The sequence below is a fragment of the Cetorhinus maximus genome, chromosome 1 (assembly GCF_964194155.1).
Source record: "Cetorhinus maximus chromosome 1, sCetMax3.hap1.1, whole genome shotgun sequence".
Classification (NCBI taxonomy): domain Eukaryota; kingdom Metazoa; phylum Chordata; class Chondrichthyes; order Lamniformes; family Cetorhinidae; genus Cetorhinus; species Cetorhinus maximus.
The window spans coordinates 108,501,215-108,524,435 of record NC_135879.1 but is presented as its reverse complement, the minus strand read 5'-3'; the positions used below and the strand labels follow the sequence as shown (position 1 = coordinate 108,524,435).

The 23,221-nt window shown below is 41.6% G+C and overlaps 1 protein-coding gene across 1 annotated transcript in view; it reads right to left on the bottom strand.

Moving 5' to 3' along the window:
• The window catches only part of lap3 (leucine aminopeptidase 3), a 67,696-nt gene that overhangs the window by 12,964 nt on the left and 31,511 nt on the right, over positions 1–23,221 (bottom strand). Inside the window, exons 5-12 of the mRNA XM_078545356.1 lie at positions 22,285–22,444; positions 18,854–19,018; positions 13,249–13,407; positions 11,477–11,601; positions 10,523–10,611; positions 5,904–6,006; positions 4,314–4,393; positions 2,327–2,436 (exon numbers count right to left, since the gene is read on the bottom strand). Of these exons, the coding sequence (XP_078401482.1) occupies positions 2,327–2,436; positions 4,314–4,393; positions 5,904–6,006; positions 10,523–10,611; positions 11,477–11,601; positions 13,249–13,407; positions 18,854–19,018; positions 22,285–22,444 (991 nt within the window). The remainder of the gene's footprint in view (positions 1–2,326; positions 2,437–4,313; positions 4,394–5,903; positions 6,007–10,522; positions 10,612–11,476; positions 11,602–13,248; positions 13,408–18,853; positions 19,019–22,284; positions 22,445–23,221) is intronic.

Genomic DNA, 23,221 nt, shown 5'->3' with positions numbered 1-23,221 from the left:
TTTGTAGAGCTGGTGTCTGCTTTGGAGCTTCTTAAAACACATGTTGTTGTAGTGGCAAACTCCTGACTCCATTTGCCTCAATCGTCAGCTTGAGTTTCTCACTTGTCGTGAATGATGTTGAGAGCTTTAACGTCTCATTTGAAGCATCCTTGAATCGGAACTCTGGACGCCCTTCTGGTATAGCATAACCATGGGGATGCAGCCATCTTCCATTCTATGCACATGCCCAAGCCAGGAAAGCCCTCTTTGCTTGACAAGTGTTAGTATGCTCAGCACATATGCTCTAGAAAGGACTGTTTCACTGGTGACTTTGTCTTTCCCTGTGATGTCAAGCTGTGGGAGATACAAGTTATTTATCCTTTTTAACATGGTAGGAGTAGGGTTTCCAGGCTTCACTGTCATACAGCAATGTACTGAGGATAATGGCCTCAGATATAAGCATTTTGGTCCCGCCCATCAGCCTGTTGTTTTTCCATGCCCATTTTGTTAGTCGGCCAATGTTGGTGCCTGCCTGCCCAATGTCTGTGTTGAGCTCTTCATCAAGAGATAGCTTGTCTGTCACCATAGATCCAAGTTAGCGAATTTGCTTACTGCTTCCAGTGATGTTATTGAGTCTGGTCACAAGCAGAGACACAATACCCTGTCCCACTGCCACAGATTTCTTGACACCGGTGGTGATGTGAACATGACACAGGCATGGGGCAGACAATCCATGAGCCTTTGGAGCTGGTCTTCTGTCTGGTCAACTAATACAGCATCATCAGCATACAGAAGTTTCTCTGATCAGGACATGCTGCATTTTTGTCTTGACGTTTAGTCTTGATAGATTGAGGAGTTTCCCATCTGATCATGTGTGGAAGGTCCCTCCTCCCTTGTCAGCAGGGAAAGCATAGGTCAGCAGGGCAGAGAAGATACCAAACAGAGTCAGGGCTAAGACGCAGCCCTATTTCACCACATTCTTGATCTTAAAACTGTCAAGGGGTGAACCGTTGAACTAAATGATGCCATGCATGTTATCATGGAAGGACATATGAGACTGCAAAGCTTGAGAGGACAGCTGATTTTCTCTAGTAAGTGATAAAGACCCATCCTGCTCACAGTGTCAAAAGCTTTTGTGAGATACACAAAAGAAAGGTAGAATGGTAGATTATGACAAGAGATTACATAAACCAGGTTTGTATTCCTTGGAATACAGAAGGTTAAGGGGTAAGTGATTGAGAAACCTGGACTTTTAAAGAAATTGCTAGAGTAAACAGAGAAAAACATTTTTGGCTGGTAGGTGAGTCTAGGACAAGAGGACATAATCTTAAAATCAGAACCAGGAGAGAAGTTAGGAAATGTTTCTTCACCAAAAGGTTGTAGATACGTGGGGCAGAATCTTGCCCTTGGATGGCGGGTGGGCCCCACCGGCTTGGCGGCGGGTGGGCAGCCGACCCCCGCCACTGGAACGGGGCCCGCCGCCATTTTAAGTGGGCGGGCCAATTAAGGCCCACCCAGCGGCATCCTCGACGGGAAGCGCTAAGCGCTTCCTGTGCGGGGTGGGGGGAGAAATTCCTCATGTGTCAATGTGCGCTCTTTCGCACATGTGCGTGAAAGAGCGCACTTCTCCCTGAGGCAAAATCCTGTCTCAGGGAGAATACTGACAGTGGTAAAAACTTTAAAAAGAGAAACATTATAAAATTATTAACATGTCCCCCTCGTGTGACAATGTCACATGAGATGGGACATGTTAATAAGGAACACATAAATTTTATTATTTTTGTACAAAATGGACATGAAACTTCATCCCGCCAGTGGATGAAGTTTCATGAATAATCAGAAGGGGCTCCTGGCCTACCCGCCAGCCTTAAGGTTGGACGGGCAGGTCTTTAAATACTTTAATTAGCCTGTCAATGGCCTCAATTGGCCATTGACAGGTCGGCAGGCGGAAAGCTGATTTCGCTGTCCGCCCGCCTTCCTAAAAATTTAAATGGCCCGGGATGACGTCGGGGATTCCTCCCGTCATTTTCCCCATGGCAACTGGGCCCCAACCCCAAATCGCCAAGGGGAAATTCCTGGCCATGGAATTCCTTTAAAAATCCAAGACTGATAGGTTTGCTAGCCAAGGGTATTAAGGTACATGGAGTAAGGCAGGTGTATGGAGTTAAGATACGGATTAGCCATGCTGTCAGTGAATAACGGAACAAACTCAAGGGGTTGAATGATCTCCTCCTATTCCTGTGATTAATTTCTCCAGTTTCATATGATGTGCTTTTAATGTCATAAAAGTAATACAAAATAAACAAAGTGAGAATTACTTCGAGTTAGGGCATGATACCGTACTCACCTGTATTTGCCAATGTTGTTCAGGTCTGCCAGTTGTGATTCTGTGACCTGCCTGGTGTAATGCTGAAAAAGTGGCATCCTCCACACTCGATCTCCAGTCACAACACTAGCCTAAAGAATAGTACATCTCAGCATCAAACAGTCATGATTAAAAATGCACGAAGATTATCAATTCCACAATCCCAAACTGAAAAGGACATTATTTAAACTTTTTTTCTCAATGAAAAACTTTATATTCATATTCCTAATGTTACATTTTAAAACAGAAAATGGTAAATAAAGAATACATTCAAATTCAAATTAGTTTCAAGCTACTTTTCAAGCTAATTAGGCATGCACTGTTAATAATGAAAACATCAAAGAGTACATCATGGATTAGAATCTGAATGCTGTAAATTATCTCCAAAATAAACATTTTTTTGAATCACCCTGATAATAAAGGACTTGAATGGAAGATAGAGCTGCATGCAAAAATGGTCCTTTCTCGTTACAATATTATGGCCCTATAATATACTGAAACATCAACTTACATAATAAATCAGGGTATTTGATTTTAAATAGCTTTCTACATTCATAAAGCTATGTCCCTTTTTTGCAACCAAATCAGTACTGCAGATGCTGGCGTATAAATCGACCTTTGAAGCCTTGAAAAATCCCTCCAAAAATGATGTTCACCTTACACATCGAGTATACGTGGTGTACGTGTGGGTGGTCGCCATTTTGAAATTCCATCAGCATCCACGTAAGGAATGGATATGTCTTAAATCCCCACGTATCTTTGCAACACAGCCCAAATTGCCTGCTTGATCCCTTGTGCCCAGTTATAAGGTAAGTAAAACATTCATCGGTGGGGTGAAAAGCTGAGGCTGACTACTAATAGCATGTCTTAGCTAAAAAGTGTGTCAAATTATACGCCAAATATGTCCAAAAACCTGGGCCAGGATTTTCCCCTCGGCGATTTGGGGGCGGGGGCCAGCTCATCGAGGGGAAAATGAAGTGGGATGATGTCGGGAGGAATCCCCGACGTCATCCCGGTCCCTTTAAATTTTTAGGAAGACGGGCGGACTGCGAAATCAGCTGTCCACCCGCCCACCTGTCAATGGCCAATTGAGGCCATTGACAGGCTAATTAAAGTATTTAAAGACCTGCCCTGCCAACCTTAAGGCTGGCGGGCAGGCCAGGAGCCCCAGCGGGCTCCAGATTATTCATAAAACTTCATCCACTGGCAGGATGAAGTTTCATGTCCGTTTTTTAAAAATGTAATCAATTTTAAGTGTTTATTATTAACATGTCCCACCTTGTGTGACATTGTCACATGAGGGGGACATGTTAATAATTTTATTATTTTTCTATTTTTAGACTTTACTTACCTGTCACGAATCTCCCTAAGACAGGACTTTGCCTCAGGGAGAAGTGCGCACTTTGACAGTTGGGGATTCCCTCCCCCCCGGAACAGCAGGCCACTGGGCAGGCCTTAATTGGCCCGCCCACTCAAAATGGCGGCAGGCCCCGTTTCTGTGGCGGAGGTCGGCTGTCCGCCCACCGCCAAGCCCGTGGGGCCCGCACACCATCCAAGGGCAAAATTCTGCCCATGATTTCTGAGGCTGGTAAAATGGGGTCATCTTATACCTTGTGATTTATGGGTAAATCCTAAAAACTGTCTTATTAATCTGGTGAGGAGACAGATGATGACAGTTATTCACAAATTCACGCTGGCATCACAATATCATCGTATAGTACAGGCAATGATAGAAACTGGTTATTTAACAGATTGACACAATACTGTTGGCTGATTGTTCTAAAAATTTATATGGCTAATTAACAGTACTTGAGCTCCATCTCTAACTTACATTTCCTTCAAGCCTGGCTTTCTTGCGCGAGTGTAGGACCGCAGTAATAGTCCTCATCTCTCCATTTCAAAAAAGTGTTTTAAATAGAAATGATGTTTTACAATGTTTGGTATAAAAGATAGCATAAACGATTCTTACTTGTCTGAGATGCCCCCACAACCAGTCAGAGTTGGTGAAAACCCCAGTAGCTGCTGATCCCAGAGCAACATCCATAGCACCTGTGAAAATAGCTCAAATGAAATCACTGGAGCTCAAATTTTAAAAAAACTAATCTTTAGCTACCAAGATTTTGCATAACGTAAGCAACAACATCCCTGCTATCACAATTGTATATATTTCAATAGGGTAGGGATTATTTTACTGGACAAGACAGAGGTCGGAACTAATAATCCAGAGTTTACAAGTTCAAATTCCACCATGGCAGATTAAGGGTTTGAATTTAGTTTTTAAGAACCTAGAAATAAAAAAAACGGTTTCTGTAAAAGGCCAAGATGTCATCGGATTGTTGTAAAAACACAAATGATTGATTCATTTATTTTTTATTTGTTCAGGGGATGTGGGCATCACTGGCAAGGCCTGCATTTATTGCCCTTCTCTAATTGCCCTTGAGAAGGTGGTGAGCTGCCTTCTTGAACCGTTGCAATCCATGTACTGTAGATACATCCACAATGCTGTTAGGGAGGGAGTTCCAGGATTTTGACCCAACAACAGTGAAGGAACAGCAATATATTTCCAAGTCAGGATGGTGAATGGCTTGGAGAACTGCCAGGTGGTGTTCCCACTGTCTGTTGCCCTTGTCCATCTAAACGGTGGTGGCTTTGGAAGGTGCTGTCTAAGGGGGCTTGGTGAGTTCCTGCAGTGCATCTTGTAGATGGTTCCATTGTGTGTTGCTGGTAGAGGGAGTGAATGTTTATGGGTGTGGTGCCAATCAAGTGGACTGCTTTGTCCTGGATGGTGTCAGGCTTCTCGAGTATTGTTGAAGCTGCACTCATCCAGGCAAGTGGAGAGTATTCCATTACACTCCTGACTTGCATTTCAGTATTACATATATATAAATAAATTAAAGTATGAAATTCAATTCTGGGCTCAGGAGACTGAATAATATTTAGCTCCACCACATTCCCACTCCCTTTTAGGGAAGGAATATTGAATATTCAAACCTTGTCTGGCCTACATATGACTCCAGTCCCACACGAACATGGTTGATTCGACTGCCCTTTGAAGTGGCCATACAATTCACTTAATTGTATCAAATCACTACAAAGAATTTCACCCGGGTTGCTAGGGTTCAAGAAGGTTCACTACCACCTTCTCAGGCAAAATAGGGTATGGGCAATAAATGCCAAACTTGCCAGCAATACCCATATCCAAAGAATTATTTTTTTAAATTCTGAATTAAAAGTTTTGCCCTAAACATATTTCTAAAGTTGTCAAGCAAAGGAGTTTCACTGTCAAATTAACAAAGTGTTGTAGTTGGAACAACATTTTCAGTGCTCTCATTCTTAAGGAAACATCATTGTTAAGGTGATCATACGGACTCGAAATGTTAACTGTATTCCTCTCCGCAGATGCTGTCAGACCTGCTGAGTTTTTCCAGGCATTTTTATTTTTGGATTTCCAGCATCCGCAGTTTTTTGCTTTTGTATTATATTGTTAAGGTGTCCCTGTTATTCTACTCATGCACTCACTGATCTTGTGCAAGATCAAAGAAAATCAGCATTACAATACCTGTTAACGTTGCAGCGTTTACAATTGCTTTGGGGTTAAAGTTGTGTGCATAGCACAGGGCATCAGCTAGTATCAAACGACCCTCAGCATCTGTGTTATCCACCTTAAAAATATAGGAGAAAACTTCCTAAATAAGATCTGCAACTGGAACCCCAACATATAAAATAATGGATAGCACAAACACTTAGGATTCTGGTTCAAGTCAATTACTTCTGATGGTTTCACAAATAATCAATTTGAAACCACAAACAACACCTCCCAAAATCAAGTTTCAATCTTCAACCCCATCAGTTACCAGATAACACAAATCAGAATGACACTGTCAGCAATTTTTTTTGTGTGAGAGAAATACCTAATCCTCCATCATCAACTTCAATTTACAACATAACTCAGGTTTCACTATCACATATATAAAAACAAATTAAAGAATGGAGTTCAACTCTGAGGCTCAGGAGACTGAATAATATTTAGTCCCACCACATTCCCACTCCCCTTATATTCTACACCCGCACCCCACTCCGAACCAGCCAGTCAAACTGAATCAAGACAGCTGCAATCAGCGTCTTGTTTAACTAAGTTGATCTTGTGGAGGAGATTTGTCTGGGCACAGTGGACGCCATGTCCTCGGTGAGGGCGTTGCGGGCAATGTTGTGGAGTGGGTCCAGGCTACTGCAGGGTTGGAGCTCAGGGAAATCTCTGATCAGGAGAGCTGGTGGTGAGGCCCATATTGAACCCCAATATCGACAGTATCCACAACTGACCAAGAGTCAAGCACTGCAGGCTGAGTTTCTCAGTGGCTTCATGTGGTTCTGGATTCTCTGGCACCTATGGTATGATCCTGACGCAGTCTTTGGTCATTTTCCTTATCCTGATCCCTCCAAGTGGGAGGAGCTGGGTATCCCTCCAATTTATGAAGAATAACTTGAACTTGCTTTCCTGAAATGTGTTTCCTTTGTGGGCATTTTTGGGGAAGTTCATCTGATACTTGGAGAGACCACTTTATTGTAAATTAAATTGGAATAAATATAAACCCATACCATGATCATTTGCTTACCTCCATAATACCATCTGCTTCTGGCTGTACCTTTGCTGATGGAACCTGTATAAATACCTTTTTCATCTATTTCAACGCTTTTTTTTCTGGCCCCTTGTGCTCCATAATCTCTGCCACTCATGTCCGGTCTCACACAAAGCATTGTTCATCAGTCAACCATGTTCTTGGCAACTTACATTAGCTCGTAGCCCCCCAAATTATATTTAAAATCCTTATCGTCCCCTAGAAACCGCTCCATGATCTCATTCCATTCCATCTCTGAATTGTCTGTTGCAGGTGATGTCACTGTCAGCCATCTGTTCTACAGTCCTGAAAATTTTACATGAGGCTGCAATGATCACACTTGTGCCACTAGTTCAAAGAAAATAATTTACCATCTTTAGTCTTATGCATGGGGATGGTGGAGGGGAGGTAGTGGGTGGATGTTATAAGTGCTATTCTGTATGAGAGCACTTAATGGCATGCTTCAGGCATCTGATAAAACACGAATCTATTATATATTAAAATCAATGAATGGGTCATAACATTTATTGAAAACTCCTATGTTAGGCCCCTTCCATGGTTGTGTTCTTCAACAGAATCTGTCCCTAGCTACAATTGTGGCTACTGCTACATCGTTTTAGCTGCATGCACCAATTTTAATAGAAAACATAATACAGATAAGTGTACTTCACGTGTGTATTAACTTAACATCCAGGACCATCAGCAACCAAGGAAGTATGATACTGACAACTATAAAAACACACTTGCAATCTGTTATTCATCTTATCATTTTAGCAACAATGCACAAAAAGGTTAATGTATACATGCATAACGTACACAAAAGCATCGAAATCGTATGTCCAATGATGGTGATTAATACCATGCTCACTTTCATATTTACTAATCAGAAATGCAATGAGCTACATCTAGATTTCCAATTAGTCACACATTGCTCATGGTTAACAAATTGGACATCACTGGCCAATGACAAAATCTATTATAATATTGTTCATAATTACTTCCTGTACCTATTATGCTTGTAGATAGCATTGTGATTGTTTTTTTCAATATTAAGTATCACACTACAATAAGGAATGGTAGCCTTGTGTTTAAAGTACGTTCTGGTCCAGCAGCCCAGCTTCGTGATCTTAACTTCCACTGTGGTAAACTGTAAAACTCAATTCAATAAACCTGGTAATTTGTATGCATGAGCACGAGAACTATTCTCATAAAAACACTAATGACTCTTCATGTGCTTCAAAGAACAGAACGTGCCATCCTTTTAATGGTTTACCTGGTCAACTCAGGGCAGCCAGGAATTGACAATTAATATTTGCTAAGTCAGTGTCATCTACATCCCCGAATGAAAATAAAATGAAAATAAAGTTATCTCCTAAAACAACAGCGTTCAAACCATGAGGGGAGTCTGCTTGAAGGCTCTGACCACCAAGTGTCAATGTGGAACAGTCTTGTGTCTGAGCAAACAAACATGTCAGTAGAAGTATTAATTATTTTTACAGTTTTTAATTAGAGTTTTTAACTAAATATTAGTAATTATTACTAATGCTAAGTTAGAAACTCTAAATTAAATATTCCACCCCAATTAAGCTATCCATCACATCCTTGTGCATGACCTAATGACTAAATCCTTTGATGATACTTGATCTCCACCCTACCACTTAGTAATCACAAAGATCATTGTAAGCAATCACCGAGTAACCTATTCCTCATCCACCTTCCCAGGCCACCATGGTATAAAGCCTCCATTTCTTGGTCTACTGGATCAGCCTTGCACTCCCTGTCCCATATGAGAACCTTTCTCCTTGCTGGTTCAGTTACTGTTCTGTCAAGTATTTCCTGTGTTCTTAGGCAAGCACCAAGATCCAAGTCCTCTCTATTCCCACACCACTTCATTCTCATTTAGAATAATTTCACTCTCACAATGGACCTTCAGCCCCCACCCAACCCACCGCCCCATGGAGCTGTTTTCAGTCCCAATCATGCATTGCAATTTACCACAACTGATTAGCCTTTCAGTCCTTGCCAGACTATCCCCTCAAAACTTCTGGACCTCTATAATCTACCACAGACCTTCCACCACTGGAAAAAGAAATCAACCATGGCACTCTGCCTCCATTTCCTCCAAGAAGACAAGCTGGAAACATAGTCACAAGCCTCTACCAATTCTGATCCATGGGTAGCCATTAAAAGATACACAACAGTTCAATAGTTAGTTGTTTGATTTTCTATACGCTCTGCTCTATGCTCTCTGCTCAATGCCCATAGTAGTGCCGATGAGATTTTGATTGACATTAATGGAAGTCTCAGTTGATGTATAATTGTTCTACTGTACAGCATACTGTGATCCACTGGCCTGCCTTAATATAATGCTCAATTTTTTTCAAACTATGCTATTCAAATAAATTAAAAAGATCCATCACACAAAGAATTCCTCTACAGAGGGCATTGACATCTGAATTTCAACAATATTTGGTCTATTCAGCACGACTAAAGACAAGACTGTAACAGACAATAAAGAAATGGCAGACGAGTAAATTAATTTTTTGTATCCAGTTTCACAGTACAAGGGGAGGACAAAATCCAGGGATGAGAGTGAGCGCAGACAAAAAGATCTAAACTTTTTTGTGGCAAGGAATTATGTAATTAGAGCACTTATTATGAACTGTAGTGAAATACAAATTGCTTCTTGGTCACTTCAAATAGGTGGAATTATTATACTTCAAGTGGGTAGAAACATTAATTTTCCCTTTTATTACCTTTTATTACCATCAAGACTGTCAACCATGCAGTTGCACCAAATCACCAAAGTGACTTCAGCATTTCAGCATTTAATGCAATAGTGCATGTAATCCAGGATGAAGTCCATACTAACAACAAAACATGACTTTGCTGAATTATGTACATGCAAAGTGAAGCAAAGGACTGCAACAGTGCTTCACAAACTACTTTGCAATGTGCCCCTTTCTAACTCACTACCACTTCTCAAATACAATTAGAGATAGACAACAAATGCTGGCCTTGTCGACGATATCCACACCCCATTACCCTTCATGTGAAAAAGTGCTTTCTGATTTTACTCCTGAATGACATACTTTAAGATGTCCTCATCAATGTAAATACTTTTTTCGTATCTATGATATTGAATTACTTTATTATTTTAAATATGTCAACTAGATTAGATGAGATATGTTTTCATCAATTTTCTGAAGCTTTCTAGTTTTGTGAATGATGTCATAGAAAATTGCAACTGGCGCTCAATTATTCAAGGAGAGAGGAAGAAACCAGGAAAATACAGCGCTGTCAATTTAAATCAATTATGGAGACTATAGAACCTATCCCCAGAGGCAGAGTAACTGAGCACTCAGGCCAGTATGAACTAATCAGAGAATCAGCATGGATTTTTGATAGATAGGTCCAGTCTGACATTTTGAGTCACTAACATTCTGGATATCATATGGATATCCAGAAGATATTTGATAAAAGTTTCTGCACAAAAGATTATTAGCAAAATCACACATGGGTCATAATCTTATGGCATTTTAACAATAAAACATTGGTTTACCTGTATTGTTTTCCCATTCTTCGCCTTGACTACATCACCAGGTTTATTTGCTCTGCCATTCAGCATATTCTCACACAAAGGAGCCAGACCTTAAAGATATTAGTCATTAATAAAACTTTTCCACCAAAGCTCAGCGTGCATCTTCCATATCCTGGCAGCCTCTAAAGGAGATGGTAAGAATTAAAAGCAACGCCCTATTCAGCAAAGTAAAGTCTTTGGCTCAGTACCTGATTCTTCTCATTCTTCCACAATTTAGAGAAATTACACACCATTGACCAGATTTTAAAACATTCTTCAGTGCAGTGCTGCACTTGATGCCAGTAAAGTACTAATTTCCTATAGAATGGGGTGGGGGTAGGGGGTCACCTCATTGAAGTGAGAATAGCTTATATAAGGACTTTCTGGGGAAGTGCTGAGTGCGCCTAACCTACCTCCTTTTGGGATGGGAGGCTGGGGAGCAAAGTACTTCAATCTTTCTTCTTTCCTTGCTAGCCTATTCAAATAATAAATAATAGATTGAACAAGACCACTTCGGTATGGGAAATTAAATCAACTGAGGTAAATATTTAGAAAAAGAATATTGATTTGTTTGGGTAAACTAATTTTATTACAAAGGAATTTCCAATGTTGCCTTCTAGCAATGTAGATTTTAACCCTTTGAGAACTAAACAAAATATAAACAGAAAGGTACTTGCAGCACAAAAAATGCAATTTATTTCAAGAATATAAACCATGCGATTCTACACATGCTCTCTTTAAGATGATATATAAATTGTGTAGGTACAGATAATGCTCCCACATTTTAAATGCAAGAAACAGCATTCAGTACCCAAAGGGTTCAATGTTCGGAAACTCAAATTGTGCAGCTAGAGCAAACTACAAATGCTAGATCCTCATTTTGGTAACACCTCAAAGTTTTCAGCCTTATGGGAGAATCATATCCCAATGCTTTACCTATAATGTTAAGGGGAAGCTTCAAAGATGCTGCAGTGATGATGGCAGAACAGATTGTTGCTGCTCCGCCCATGTCAGCTCTCATTGCATCCATACCTGATGCAGGTTTAATTGAAATTCCACCACTGCCAAAAGAGAAGGTGAAGATACAGTCAGCTAAAATACAACTCCACATGCATAAATATGAAATGCTATTCTGTTCTACAATCAAAGCTAACTTCTCCTATCATATGAAGTCCAGTTAGAATGAATTTGCTAAGAGCCTAAGTGAATTGCTGTGGACATAGTGCTCTCAGGCAGGACTTTCCAGTTATCTTTCCAATACTATGTGGTAACTAAACGAAACCCTGGAAAAACTCAACCAAGAAGAGTTCGAGTTCAAATGCTAGTGGATATCAAGGTTCCATTTCTACCATGACCAAGGCTAGGTCAGGGTAGATTAAAGATATGGTAAGGTGGGATCATGCACCAAGCTGTGGTTTACTTTGGATGATAATCCAATGAAAACCTTAATTACTGGAGTAAGTAATGCCTTCACATTATGAGACAAGGAGGTGGAAAAAATAACTTGATTTAGGAAAATAATTACCTTTGTCATGGGAGTTTGCACAGTCAGAATTTCTGAAGAGCACTGCCCTAAAACACCTCAATCAATAATGGACAGGTGGGACCTTCAGTAAAAACTATGGCCGGTATTGTTACTGGCCTGACCTGCACGAAATGGGATTCCCTCAACATTGTGCAGTTTCAGCGGATCTCTAGTATCAGGGATCGGTTCCTTGCCTAGAGTCCCTGCGTGATTGATAGCTGGGCCTCCAGTCAGGTTGGGTGATGGTCACTGATAGTGACAGGTGGTGGTATGCCAGGAATGAGGAGTTGATCACGTTTTGGGGTCGATTAAGGAGGGGTTTGACCAGAGGAGGTTTGATCAGAGTGGGGGGGCGCAAAAGGGAAGTCCTCGGTGGGGTTGAATGGAGGGGCCTGCTGATCTTGGGGTGGGGGGTTGGGGAGGCAGAAAGTCAGAGGCCCGGTAGTAGACAAGATTGGAGGCCTCTTTGGTGGGGTTGGGGAAGAATAGTGACAGTGGTAGGGAAATCAATGCCTCATACAGGGGTTAGAGGGAAGGTGGGGGAAGAGATCAGGTTCTGGTGGTTATGGGGAGAGTGGGGTCTGATAATAGGGGGAGATCAGGGCCTGGTTTGTGGGAAAGATCTGGGTCTGGCAGTAGGGGTGAGTGGGACCTGGGTTGTGGGAACAATCAGGGCTTGGTTTGTGGAGAAGATGAGGACCTAGTGGGGAAGGTAGTTGGGGGAGCCTCTGATTGGAGAGGCTCCTCAGACAGGTATTTGATTCAGGAGGTAAATGTGGAGCCTGAATCCACCGTCCTTACCTTGACGAAGCTGCTGGGTTACCCAACACCCCGGAAATACAGTCAGCAGCAACAAAAGCCCAAAAAATAGAACAAAAATGAGATTCCCAGTCTCATTATCATATTTAAAATTCCAACCTGCCATTTGGGTCAAGTTGCTCAACCACTAAGCTTCCAGTTTTAGTTAAAGCCAGAAATGGAGGCGGATATGAGTTGGAAACAGATTTTCTGAAACTTGAGCTCCAGCAGCCCCATCCCCCAACCAAACCTGCCTGTTTCTTTCAGTTAAAGTTCTGGCCTATTATTTAATCACCAACTTTCTGGTTGGAAAGCTAATACATGACTTCGAGAGATTTAAAAAATTTTTTTTTACAGAGAACAATGAAGGAAAGTCAGAACCTACCTGTCAAATGTTATACCTTTTCCTACAAAGACTAATGGTGATTCACCGGATACTTTGGAACCATTATAGTGAATCTCTAAGAAAACTGGTTCTTCATCTGAGCCTTTAGCTACACTAAGGAAAGCTCCCATCTGTTGTTCTTCAATCCAGGATTTGGGTCTATGAGGAATGTGAGAAATATATGGAAAAGAAGCATTATTCGAAACGGCCTTCAATAAAATGTCATACATAATTACCATTCTTTTTAATTTACTGCTGCTGGCAAGACTGTCAGTGATCATCTCCCTAGTTACCCTGAATGGCTTGTTGGGTTATTTCAGTTAAGAGTGTACAACTGGAGCCACATATAGGCCAGACTCAGTAAAGACAGCAGGCGTCCTTCCCTGAAGGATATTAATTAACCAGTTGGGATTTCACAGCAATCCAGCGCTTTAATGGTGGCATAGGAACATAGGTTCTAGGAGCAGGAGTAGGTCATTCAGCCCTTCAAGCCTGCTCCGTCATTCAAAAATATCATGGCTGATCTGATTGTGGTCTCAACTCTTTCATTCTGTGTTTCTCCCATAACCCTTTACTCCCTTGTCTATCAAAAATCTATCTAACTCAACCTTGATCACCCAGCCTCCATTGCTTTCTGGAAAAGAGAATTCCAAAGACTAATGACCTTCTGAGAGAAAAAAATTCCTCATCTGTCTTAAATGGGAGACCTCTTATTCTTAAACCGTGTCCCCTAGTTCTAGTCTCTCCCACAAGAGAAACATCCGCCCCGTATCTACCCTATCAAGTTTCCTCAGGGTCTTTTATGTTTCAATAAGATCATCTCTCATTCTTCTAAACTCCAATGGATGTAGGCCCTACCTGTTCAACCTTTCTTCATAAGATAAGCCCTTTGTTCCAGGAATGAGTCAGGTGAGCCTTCTCTGAACTGCTTCTAATGCAATTATATCCCTTTTCAAATAAGGGCACCAAAACTGTACACAGCACTCCAGATATGGTCTCACCAACGCCCTGCACATTTGCAGTAAAACTTCCCTATTTTTATTTTCCATTCCCCTTGCAATATATGCCAACATTCCATTTGCCTTCTTAATCACTTGCTATACCTGCATACTAACTTTTTCTCTCCTTTTAAATAGTATACTGCTTTTCTATTCTTCCTGCCCAAGTTTTTACTGATACTAGAATTTTTAATAACTTAATTCAAGTTTTTCAATGCAATGGTGGGATTTGAACACATTTCCTAGATTTAGTCCAGGCTACCATAACACAACTGAGGGTAATACTAATAACTGATATAGGTCTCAAAATAATGAACTCGGCCACACTAATTACAGCCTATTTTCTTTGTGATTTTTGGAAATCGGTTAAGGGCTTCCTCAGTGTGGATTTTCCCACAATCCTATATAGTGAATCATATAAATAGAATTAGTTCTTGGGTGCACAAAAATCTCTTGTGCACATATTTGAAACAAAGTGCTGGATGATGGCATGAATTCTTTATTAGTCAACTTAAGAATTGTTAAAAGTTATGAATCTGATTAAACAGTTGTACAATAATGTTGCTTAAAGCTGTGCTAAGGTACATTAAATTCTTCCAGTTCAGACCTTCTGAAGTGTAGGTTGCAGCCTTTTTCTTGGAGCTTTTCATCCGGTCTCACCAAAATTCACAGGTTCTCTTCCTAAGGTCTTCACCTTTTTCTGGAGTATGGTTTCACAAGCAACCGGTGCCCTCTATTATCTCGTCAAAATGGTCATTATGAATTTTGATGCAAAGTATTGCTAGCTAACTCAACAAGGAATGGGAAATTCCACCTCTCATCTTTCCGGTCTGCATGGTTCAGCTATTCATTACTTCAGCTCATAAGGTTGACGGAGTGAGGTTTGTCCTTGGCAGTTTTTATTAGCGGCAAGTAAGTACAAAAAAAATCTGAATTACTGTTATTCTGTACCTTGCTAAGAAATGTACGCAGACTTGTTTTAGCCATCAGCGAAGTTACATCAGCTGGTAATAAGACTGCCACTGTCTCGAAGGAGAAAACAAACCCCTTCATTTTTATTTACAACATAAACACAATAGGCAGAATTTAAACTGCCAAGAGTTCGGGTGAGGAGGGTCAAACCCCCCTAAAATGCCAGCATCTCAGAACCTCGACGTGATCCCACTCACTTTCAGCTTTTACAAGAGGCAGAATTTCCCCCCCGTTGAGGGGAGGGGGAAGTTTAGGAGCGGGCGTGCGGAGGCCTGGCTCCGATCGGCACCCCCAATTGGGGGCACGCCGCCATTTTACGTGGACAAGCCAATTAAGGCCCGCCCAACATGACGTCCGCAAGGAAGCGCTATGTGCTCCTTGTGTGGGTGGGGGGGACTCCCTGACGCGAGAGTGCGCATCTCCCTGAGGCTAAGTACTGCCTCAGGGGGATCGGCTCCACAAGAAAAAATTTGAAAAATAGAATAAAAAATTTCCCTGACGTGTCACCTCATGTGACACTGTCAAATGAGTTGGGACATGTCCATCGCTTTTAAATACACTTTAATTACATTTTTTAAAACCCACATGAAACCTCATCCCGCCCGTGGATGAGGTTTCATTCTTTTTCTAATGCTCGCCAGGTCCATTAATTAGTTTAACGACTTTGTCAATGGCCGCAATTGGCCATTGACAGGTCGGCGGGCACACAGCTGATTCTGCTGAGCCCCCCACCTACCTGGAAATTGCAATGGGGCTGGGTGATGTCGGGAGTTCCGCCCGACGTCATACCGCGTCATTTTACACATCGCCTGCTCCCGCCGAGTCTGCCTGCCGCCTGAAAAATTCAGGCCATGGGATTTTAGAGCTGTGTGAAACTTGCAAGGCAAGAGTACAGTGGGGATTCATTGAACAATTAAATTTTAAAGGCTTTCCAGCATATCAAATAAAAACTATCACTGCTTCCCTGCCTAAGGGAAAGGTTTAGGCTCACAGAACTTGTTTGAGAGGGCGCTTTCAGTGTTTCACAGGTGATTTCCAACCTCTTTGAAGGTATTTCACCCATCTTGGACTTTGCCACTCTGATCTGCATTTCTCTGCTGTCAGCCTTCATTGCAGCATGGGAACAGCTTTTACAGCTATACCATGGACCTCTGATGAAGAACAAGATTAGCAGCAATAACCACAGCAACAGCAGCTGCCTTCTCCACTGTAACATGCCACTCCACAGGACAGAGTAAATAGACACAGGGTTCCAGCTTGAAAAAGGCAATACTCCCAGCACATGGTCTACAGACAGAGGGACAGTTTCCTCAACATAACAGAGCAAGAGTGCCTCAACAGACTCAGTCTTCTGCAGCAGAAAGTTGCTGACATCTACAGCCTCCTGGAACAAGATTTACTTCCAAGTTGTGGAAGGGCGCGCAGTGTCAGTGCCATCACCGTCACCATAGCCCTGTATTTCTTTACCTCCCACTCCTCCCAGGGATGTCACTGGTGACATCTGCAGGATTTCACAATCTGCTGTCCACAATTGTATTTCCTATGATCAATGCCATGTTTGGCAAAGCTGCCTCCTACATCTACTATGATACTGATGACCCAGTCGGACCCAGAGCGCTCTCATATTTGTTGTATTAGCTGGATTTCCAAAGGATCAGGGATTCATAGACTGCACACATGGCAATCAAGGCAGCCTTAGATTATCCAGGAATATCCGTCAATCAAAACAGATTCCAATCCATCGATGTTCAGCTGGCATGTGACAACCCAAAGATTTTCTTGCATGTCTGTGCAAGATATCCTGGAAGTTACCATGATTCTGAATTCTGTGACCGTCACATGTCCCACATATCTTTGTGCCTCCAAACAAGAGTTGCTTGCAGGTTCCTGGAGACAAGAATTATGCGTTGAGGGTAAGGCTGATGAAACCTGTGTGGAGCCCAACACAGATGCAAAAGGGGTAGGTATAATCAGACAGAGCCTCACAGAATAGTGATAATTAGGTACTTCAGTTATCCTAATATAGACTGGGATAGTAATAGAGTAAAGGGCAGAGAAGACTAAGAGTTTCTGAAGTGTGTTCAAAAGAATTTTCTTGATCAGTATGCTTCCAGCTCAACAGGAAGGATGCATTGCTGAAATTAGTTCTGGGGAATAAGGTGGGCAAATAGATCAAGTATCAGAAGATTAAGGTAGTGTGTGAGAATGACACCTGAAAGTGGCATGCCACTCACCCTTTCTGCTATTATGAGGTCATTGAAAATCCTGTGACACTGAATTCAGGCTCAAGGGACCACACACCTGATGCTCACAGCTTCCACAACTTCTAGCCACACCTGCAAGTTCTGTAAGGCTGGTCACTTCCACCAGTCTGTGGGAAACCGTGCTTCTCTGCAGACCCTCACAGCCTCCAGCATCATCTCCAGGGAAAAGTCAGAGAACCGGTGAGGAGTAGGGAGCACCGTTCCTGCATCTTACTTCCACCCTTTTCCTTCCTGAAGCCAATGTAGGATGCAGGCATCCTGACCACTGCTGGGGTCCCTTTAAATAAAAAAACAGAAACCCTCCAACTGGCCAACTTCACTCCCATGCTCTGACTGGTCAGGAAACCCAAAGTGGATGCCAGTGCTCTGGCTGTGTTAAACAGCCACAGTAAACCTAGCTCCAACAACAACCAGGCTCCTGACACCCCACTGAACTGCACCTACCACCCCCACCCTCTGCACACAGGTCCATCTCATTAAAATTCTGCCAAAAATCTTAAAAGGTTGAGTTTGGTGATGCCGCTACTGCAGATGCTATACTTCCCAAACATGCAGTTAGTGCCTGTGATGTCAAACCCAGGATGTTCCAGGCAGCTGCCTGCAACAAAGATGGTGCAGATCTAAGAATGGGAAGGGGTTTGCCATTGGGAATGTGTACAGTGGGAGTGAATGGGAAGGAGTTTGATCTATCACTTTAAACAGGAAACACAAAGAGAGAAAAGGGGAGAGTGGATCTGATGGGTTACAGGGCATGGTGCCAAGTACCAGCAGGGGTGAGATAGGGACCAACTGACTGTGGCTGGCAACGGCCAGAGACCAGGACACCACGCGGCACTGAGTGCAGGAGAGAGGGTGGAGGGAGCATGGCAACAGCCATGGCATGGCAGACAGAAAAGCTCTCCAAGTTGCAGGCTGTGGGAGGTGGAGCAGAGTGACCAGCACACTGTTACTCAAAATCCCGGATAGAGTGGCTGAGCAAGCTGCGTGATGACCTCACCAGATGCAAACCAGTGCCGGCACAGTTGACAGGCGCACTCCAGTGATGTCAGCAGTGGAAGAAACTACGTGTGCACCAGCAGGTACAGAGCAAGCCTACTACACATGCACAACTGTGCTGACGCCTAACCAATAGGCGTCAAGAGTGAACAGTGTATCTTAAAGTTAACAATATATTTGGAGGAGATAGTAAGAAGAGAAGCTTTCAGTGCATTAACTGTACCATCCATAGTCTGGTGCCTTTCTTTACTATATTTCAATAAATTATTGTAAGCCAAAAGAGAATCAATTGCACTCTGCCACTTTAGCCTTTCTCACAAATACTGTAACTCCACATTTAATACTATCATTCCCAGAACAATATGTCAGAATTACCTTATATGCACTTTGACTTTATCACCTCTTGAATGCAGTGCTTGTTGAATGGTCTCTGCAAAACTGGCTGGAGTTAAATAATTAGCTGGTGCTTCCATTAAATGTCGTGCTAAGTTCTGTCCTTCAGCATACAGAACTCCTTTCTGCCACGTTTCATTTTCCAAACTTGCAAAAAGAAACAGTTTTTTTTAAAGGATGTTAAAGACAATGCAATTTAATGAAGCCAAAATATTCAGCTTTCAGATCTAAATAACCAAATGATCAAATCAGGCTAACAGGTCAAAAAATATCTAATTGAGAATCTTCAGTATTTATTTATTGTGAAGAAAAAAAAGACTTGCATTTATATTGCAATTTCCACAATCACCAAACGTTATAGCCAATGAAGTACAATGTGAGCAATTTAAGCTGCTGCTGAACCAAAGCTTTTCTCATTTTAAAGGGTTTTTGTACCGAACCACAGAAATCGACAAAAAGTATTAGTTTCACCTTATTGCCTTATTATTTACTATACTGAATACCTTGAAAGTGTTTATTTTAGGTAAATAAATGGGTTTAATTATATTCCATATTGTCACAACTCACAGGGGATAGTGTGCTGTATTATCAAGCCCCACTGCTCCCTGAGCCACAAGTATGAAAGAGTTTGATCAACCCATCTAACTGTTTAATTTAGGTTAACAGGATACGAGCACCAGGTTTGTAAAATTAATAAGTAAATAACTGTTTATTAAACAAATTGTCTTTAACCAATGGCAAAAGAAAGAAATATCAACAGCTAATTTCCAACTCTATAACCTAAACTCTAGCCCTTTTTGAATCCCTATACACACACATGCAAGACACACAAAAACATGTATTTTAAAGGTGGGATAAAACAGTTCAATAGCACCGATTCCAGAGGACAGGATTTGATGGGTTTATTTTAACATAAGATCATAAGAAATAGGAGCAGGAGTAGGCCATTCAGCCCCTCAAGCCTGCCCACCATTCAATAAGATCACGGCTGATCTGCCCCAGGCCTCAGCTCCTCTTTCGTGCCAATTCCTCATAGCCCTCAACTTCCTGATATTTCAAAAATCTATCTACTTCCACTTTAAATACTTTCAGTGATCTAGCCTCCACAACTCTCTGAGGTAGAGAATTCCAGACATTCACTACCCTTTGAGGGGAGAAATTTCCTCGCAACTCAATTTTAAATGAGTGTCCCCTTATTCTGTAACTATGTCCCCTAGTTCAAGATTCCCCCATTAGTGGAAACATCTTCTCAACATCTACCCTGTCAAGCCCCCTCAGGATCTTGTACGTTTCGATAAGAACACCCCTCATTCTTCTAAGCTCTAATGATAAAGGCCTAGCCTGTTTAGCCGTTCTTGATAAGTCAACCCCTTCATCCCAGGAATCAGCCTAGTGAATCCCTTTTGAACTGCCTCCAATGCCAGTATATCCTTTCTTAAATACAGGGATCAAAATTGTACACAGTACTCCAGGAAAGGCCTCACCAACGCCCTGTACAGTTGTAACAAAACTTCCTTATTTTTAAACTCCAGCCCCCTAGCAATACAGGCCAAAATCCCATTTGCCTTCTTAATTACTTGCTGTACCGCATGCTAACTTTTTGTGTTTCATGCACAAGAGCACTCAGATCCTTCTGTGCTGCACTTTGTGGAGTCTCTCCCCATTTAAATAATAGTCTGCCTTTTGATTTTTCCTATCAAAGTGCATGACCTCACACTTCCCTACATTAAACTCCATTTGCCAAGTTTTTTCCCACTCACTCAACCTGTCTATATCCCCTTGCAGATCCCTTATGTCCTCATCACAACATGCCCTCCAACCTATTTTTGGATCATCAGCAAATCTGGACACATTACACTCTTCCCCCTCCTCCAAGTCATTAATATAGATAGTAAATAATTGAGGCCCTAGCACTGATCCTTGTGGCCACTAATTACATCTTTCCACCCGAAAAAGGCCCATTAACCCCGACACTCTGTCTTGTGTGTTAACCTAGCCTCAATCCATACTAATACATTACCCCAAATACTGAGCGCGCTTGTGCAATAACCTTTTATGTGGCACCTTATTGAATACCTTCTGAAAATCCAAATATACTACATCTACTGGTTCCCCTTTATCAACTCTGCTTGTTATATCCTCAAAGAACTCTAGCAAATTTGTCAAACATGATTTCCCTTTCACAAAACCATGTTGACTCCGTTTGATTGCGTTAAGCTTTTTTCAATGTCCTGCTATTTCTTCCTTAATAATGGACTCTAGCTTTTTCCTAACAACAGATGTTAGGCTGACAGCCTATAGTTTCCTGCTTTTTGTCTCCCTCCCTTCTTGAACAGGGGTGTCACATTAGTGGTTTTCCAATCCGCTGGGACCCTCTGGAATATTTTGACTAATGCCTCCACTATCTCTGCCGGCTAAATCCTTTAATCGGTGTTGATCGATGTCTTCCAAATTCCTTTCAGTTCTTTGTTGATGACACAAGGTGGTTTTCCAGCACTTTCAGTCTTTAGATCACTGGTTGAGCACTTGCCTTTCAATGTCTCTAACAGTGATTTTCCCCTTTGCCTCTTGACAAAGGGGTTTTCAGAGAGAGCAGGTTATAGGGATATAAGTAGAAAAAGCCAGTTAGCTATTATTGTAGAATTACTGGAATCTGACACACACAGGAGAGAGAGGTTTTAGGTCTTTTCCTGCTATTCTGCTGCACTGCTCTCACACAAACCCTGGTCACCTGGTCAGGAGCCAATTAAAACATTGTTGCCAGGCAGTTCCCCATTAGACCAGACTCCTCCTCAGCACCGTTCTGTCTTTCATGGCACACTCTGTTCCAGGACAGCAACATTGTATATATCCTTCACCCTGTTCTAGTAGGTATGTCCTTCAAACTGCAGCCATTGTAATTTTAGTCCACAGTCCGACAGAAATAAAAAGATATGTTCTTTACAATATTTTTAAAAAGTGAGTTAGTTAAATAAAACATGAAAGAAACATCTGGAGATGCTGGAAATCTGCAACAAAACCAAAAGCTGGAAACACTTTGCAAGCCAGTCAACATCTGTAGAAACAACAGGCAACATTCAGGTATAAATATGCCAGAAAAAGAGTTGAAACTATAAGTACTAAACTGACCAGCATTGCAGTTGAAATCAGAGGAAAACATCCAGGGTCAGCAGCACAGATATTAGAAACTAGCACACAAATTAGAAATCCTGCAAAGGTTTTAAATTATTGCAGAATTCAAATATTGTCACAGCTAACTTACCAAGAACAGGAAGTTACATAATAATAATGATAGTGGGTGCTTAGCAATTCAGTGCTTCGGTCAAGTGCAGATTTCCCAAAGTACAACTGAATAAATAGAAAATCCTTGGTAAAATTGAGAGCATGCATTGTGTAAATAATTGTCTCAATACCTTCCAAATGGTTTCACAGTGACCTGTGTCTTCTTTTTCTTCTTCAGCTCATTATACTCAAACAAACCCAAAATAGATCCTTCTGCTGCACACTGGGCATCTCCACATGGATCAACTTCCACCAGAGGAATCTCCAGGTCCTGTAACTGCCTGCATCCAACTATAAGAAATTTAGATGCTAAATTTTCAAGCATTAAAGCACTGTGCATATGCTTCTTCCTTAGCACAACAGATCCACAAAACAGTCAAAAACATTTGCTTTAACTGTTATTCATTATAATCAAATGCTACACATCAGATTTCAAATTTTCAAATTTCTAGACAGTATCAAACTTAAAGAAAAAGCATATAATTGCGCAAAGATGGGTGGCAGGTCAGAAGATCAGGCAGAATATAAAGAACAGCAAAGAATGACTAAAAAGATTGATAAGGAAAGAAAGCTACCTGGGAATATAAAGACAGATAGTGAGAGTTTCTATAGACATTTAAATCAGAAAAATGTTAACAAAGTGAGCATTGGTCCTATAGAGAGAGAGTCTGGGGAATTAATAATGGAAAGCGAGGAGATGGCAGATAAATTGAACAGGTATTTTGCATCGGTTTTCACTACAGAGGATACAAGTAATATCCCAGAAATATGGGAGGGAGGAACTCAGGAAAATTACAATCACCGGACAAGTGGGATTGGGAAAATTGTTGGAGCTGCAGGCTGGCAAATCCCCAGGTCTTGATGGGCTTCATCCTGGGGCCTTGAAAGAAGTGGCTAGTGAAATAGTTGATGCGTTGGTTTTAATTCTCCAAAATTCCCTAGATTCGGGGAAGGTTCCATTAGATTGGAATATAGCAAATGTAACATCTTTATTCAAAAAGCGAGGGAGACAGAAAGCAGGAAACTACAGGCCAATTAGCTTATAACATCTGTCATAGGAAAAATGTT